This window comes from Cucurbita pepo, chromosome LG15, assembly GCF_002806865.2.
Source record: "Cucurbita pepo subsp. pepo cultivar mu-cu-16 chromosome LG15, ASM280686v2, whole genome shotgun sequence".
Classification (NCBI taxonomy): Eukaryota; Viridiplantae; Streptophyta; class Magnoliopsida; order Cucurbitales; family Cucurbitaceae; genus Cucurbita; species Cucurbita pepo.
Genome location: NC_036652.1, coordinates 2,977,462 through 2,982,058, shown reverse-complemented (window position 1 = coordinate 2,982,058; position 4,597 = coordinate 2,977,462). Strand labels below are relative to the sequence as shown.

Sequence of the window (4,597 nt, the reverse complement as noted above, 5' to 3'; positions counted from 1 at the left end):
TATCCCTAATTCTCAATTTAGCTACTTAATGTATTCCAATGGCTTTCAAACATCACAACATCATCAAAAAGTATAAAATAAGGTCTAGTACAAAGTTTCATAGCATTTAGAGGTTATCTAGATCATGAACCAAAGGTAAATTACCTTAGGAGCATTATGATCATTTTACACCGTTACTTGGTTTAGCTACTTATCCTTATACAATAACCTCCGAATTTCCTATATAATCATAACACACCATAATATGCTCAATATTAAAAAATCATAAGTAAGAGAGTTCATTTAGTGGGTTAATTTAAGGCCTTAACTCTCCGTTCTTGGTGTTTTTCTTTCATATTTGGTTTAAGGTTTATACTGAGATCCAAGCGATTCCTACAAGTATTTCCGAATATTCTAAGATGGCTACTTACCTCTTCATTGATGCTCGGGACCTCCGTTCTCGAGCTTTCCGTATTCGAATCACCTCAAGTTTTCTTCCAAAAATTCCTTATTGTGCCTGGATTTTGGAATCATAAAATATTTCATGAGAACTAGTCTAGAAGAGGGTTAAAATTAAGAAAGATCGAGGGAAGGTCATGGTTTGGTCTTTGAACCAGCCACATCATTGTCTTCTTCCTCTAGACAGGAAGAAGATGTGTGACCAACCTCGTCATCACTAGTTTCTTCGCTTCCTCAGCTCCATTCACGGCATTTCTTTCCTTAATTTCTTTATGAAACTTAAAGGGGGTGTTACAAGGATGAGCTAGGGATTCATTTCATACCTTTTCGTGCATCATACCTTTTCTTAGTTATCTTGAGGGGTCCTTTTGTAACTTCATTCTTTCTTTCTATATTTTAGTCTTTTATATATATATATATTTTGTTGTTGTATCAAAAATCCTTTGTCCCCTTTGTAATAAATTTAAAAAGTTGTATTCTTGTAATTATATTTTAAAGTTGTATGCAAGGTGGTCCATCGAGAATCTGAATACTCACAAAGGGTGGATCTTCATGCCTTCCAAGCCAAAGAGTCGAAAACCCTACATTGGGGGCCTTGAAGTACCTATTTGCTTTCCAAAAAAGAGTGGGAGAGACAAAAGAGTAAATAGAACGAGGTCTTATGTACATTGAGGACTAGGTTAACGATAGATCGACCAAGAGCACAATGGTCGACTCTAGAGCTATGCAAACCTTCATGACAGAGACCGAAGAAAAACACTAAAACATTCTCTAGTATAAAACAAAAAAATGATGAAAGTTGTCAATTCGCTACCCTTATCTACCTCAAGAGTTGCAAAGAGAACTCCAATGAGTGAGAGACAATTAAAAAAAAAAAAATTGTTAATGATAAATAATTTTGTTGATAGATATAAAAATGGCATCTTTTAAGACTTTGTAAATTATTTCTTCATGTGATACATTTGTAAATTTATTGGATAGTTACAAATATAACACACAATTTTGCCTCATTTTTTGTGTGACATCTTTGCACATAAAAAGACACCAACTTTCTATTATATCACTATCTACAGCATGTTACAAAAGATCGAAAATTATATGATAGTATCTTCTCGATATTGTTTTATAGAATATTTTATTATTTTTATTATAATAGGGAATTAATATAGAATTTGTATCTAAAAATGTAAATACTAAAAGTAATAAGAAATTATTATTCTTATTATAGTAAGACGTTGGAAAGTTATTATAGTAACACAAAGAAGGCAACTCAATAAAGGCAAATGAAACTGATATTGTTACATTGCATAGTTCATTAGTTGACCAAAACAAATAAAATTAAATAATCGGTTGGAAAAATTTAGATTTTTTCCTTAAAATATTTCTATCCTTTTTTAATTAATTAAAAATTCAACCATCCATCATTAAAATTAAAATAATAATTAGTGTATTATCTACTAGTTAAGAGTTCGAAAGTTGAAGGGTAACCATTAACCTATAAATAACATTCCACCCCTCTTCCATTTTCTCATCATTTACTTCCATTTTCTCATCACTTACTTCCATTTTCTCTCTCCCCCTTTCACAAATACTTGTATCGTTAAGTTTTTTTTATGGCTCTTCTTGGAACCTTACATGCTTTTCTTTCTCTTCTACTTCTGTTTTTTAACTATGCTTTGGCGGTTGGATTAACATTCAATATTGTTAGTCTAGGAGCCAAGTCCGACGGAAAGATCGATGTCTCGCCTGTGCTTCAAACAGCATGGACTAAGGCCTGTGACTCATCTAAACCTACCACTATTTACGTTCCCAAGGGAATTTTCTATGTTCGAAGTGTGAGCTTTAATGGACCATGTAAAAACAATGCTATTACTCTTCTCATTGATGGAACTCTTGTGGCTTCCCCGAACATTCAAGTTCTAGCTAGAACTAAATCTTGGCTTGAGTTTAGTCACATAAATGGGCTTTCCATTGTTGGCGGTGTTATTGATGGACAAGGAACTGCCTTATGGGATTGTAAACGTTCAGGGAAGAGTTGCCCCAATGGAGCCTGGGTAAGCAAAATTTGAGTTGACTAGATAGAGAACAAAATTTGGAATTTTTTTCTTTAGCTAAAATTTGAAAGAAAATGGAATCCATTAGTTACTATATTAATTTAAATTTTCACTAATTCTTGAGTTCGATTATTTTGAATTGACAGAGTCTTCAAATCAATGATTCAAAAAACGTAAACATCACGGGATTATCTTCAATTAACAGTCAAATGTTCAACATTGTGGTGGATGGGTGCCAAAACATGCATATGACTGGAGTGAATGTCTCGTCTGCAGGCGATGGTCCAAACACCGATGGCATCCACGTGCAACAATCATCAAATGTGACCATCCTCAACTCGAGCATCGGCACGGGTGATGACTGCATCTCAATTGGTCTAGGGACTTCCAACTTGTGGATGGAAAATATTACATGTGGACCTGGACATGGAATCAGGTAGTCAAAAATAGAGGATGATAAACATATTTTAAATTAGTTAAATATACATTGTTTGAAAATTTTGTGTTTTGTTTGAACGTGTTTGTAGCATTGGGAGTTTGGGAAAGGGAGCTGAGGAGGATGGAGTGTATAATGTTACACTGATATCATCTACTTTCACGGGGACTCAGAATGGAGTAAGGATTAAGTCCTGGGGAAGACCAAGCGAAGGATTCGCTATAAAAATTCATTTTCAGCGTATTATTATGGACAATGTGAAAAACCCAATAATAATTGATGAAAATTATTGTCCACATCACAAAAGATGCCCTGGTCAGGTATATTTCCTCTTAATCTTATCAATGTTAATTTTGTTTCAAATTATATTACTTTAAATTTTATAAATAGAACTAAAATTTTCAATTTTACCAATTTTACATTTTTTCTTTGGTTGGTTACCCCCTCACATATCTTAAAACGTTATTATATTAAATCATAAACTTTTATGATTTTAATTTGTAATTTACCTATAATATTTCTACCACGATCTTTCTATCGTCAAGAATATCTAAGACTTTGAGCATAATCTCAAAATATATATATATATATATATATATTATTTTATAATATAGTTTTCCTAAGGTTTTAATTTCAAAATTTATCATAGTTTAGATGAATTTAAAAATTTTAGGATGAGATTAACTCAGTAAAACAAATTTACATGGTAAAAATGTTCTTGTTTATCAGTTTTCATAGCCTTGTTTATCAGTTTTCATAGCATATTTTGATTATTTTTCTTTATGCCAACAGGCTTCCGGAGTTAAAGTTAGCAACGTAACATACGAAGACATTACGGGAACTTCAGCCACTGAAATAGCAATCAATTTTGATTGTAGCCCAATAAATCATTGCACTGGATTAAGTTTGAAAGACATAAGGCTAACTTACGAGAATCAAATCGCTCAAGCTTCATGTAAAAATGCTGAAGGAACTGCTTCTGGTGTGGTTGAACCTTCTAATTGCTTAGCATAGGCCAACTTTATTTTGATTTTAAGTGTTTGTATTGTGATGAAAGGATAATAAAAACATTAAGAAAGACTTATAAATTATTCCACCAATTCTACCATAATAATGAAACAACTTTCACAAAATTTGAAACCTAATAAATTTTCTTTTAAGATATTTTGTGATTTAAAACAATTGCAGTCATAGATAGATTAAGTGTTCCGGCTCAGTAAAGACAATCTCAATGAAATATTATACTAGAATAGTTTTGCTCCTATAGTTGTTTGAGTAACTATTTGTTTGGTCAAAGATATCATCTATAAGTATCATTGTACGATAGGTCGAGAATTGAAAATAATCTATCTTTTTTACAAGTTCATCTTGATGTTGACCCATGCAAATAACTTCCATAGGGAGACGATTCAAAAATCTCCACGTGACTCTATATGGATCTCACGTTATGAACCAATGATCGAGACCATATGAAATATTGTCATGTTTCCTTCTCTCACTCGCTATTTTAAAAGTAGCCACACTTGGCGGTCAGGTTGAAGAGAGCCCTCCTTGAGAAGGATCAAGACTAGGTCAAACGTAGCTATGTCGCCGCCAGTTGTGCCGTAACCTTTTGTGTTGCCACCACAAGGAGCCCCACCACCGGAAGCTGCACCTGAGGCTGTGCCCC

General features: G+C 33.2%; 1 protein-coding gene across 1 annotated transcript; it reads left to right on the top strand.

Moving 5' to 3' along the window:
• The first annotated feature begins 2,012 nt into the window (after positions 1 to 2,012).
• Positions 2,013 to 3,942, top strand: LOC111776277 (polygalacturonase-like). The gene is made up of 4 exons (XM_023655688.1): positions 2,013 to 2,492; positions 2,639 to 2,928; positions 3,020 to 3,248; positions 3,721 to 3,942. The coding sequence occupies exons 1-4, from the start codon at positions 2,052 to 2,054 to the stop codon at positions 3,940 to 3,942; spliced, it is 1,182 nt and encodes a 393-aa protein (XP_023511456.1). The 5' UTR covers positions 2,013 to 2,051.
• Positions 3,943 to 4,597: the final 655 nt, after the last annotated feature.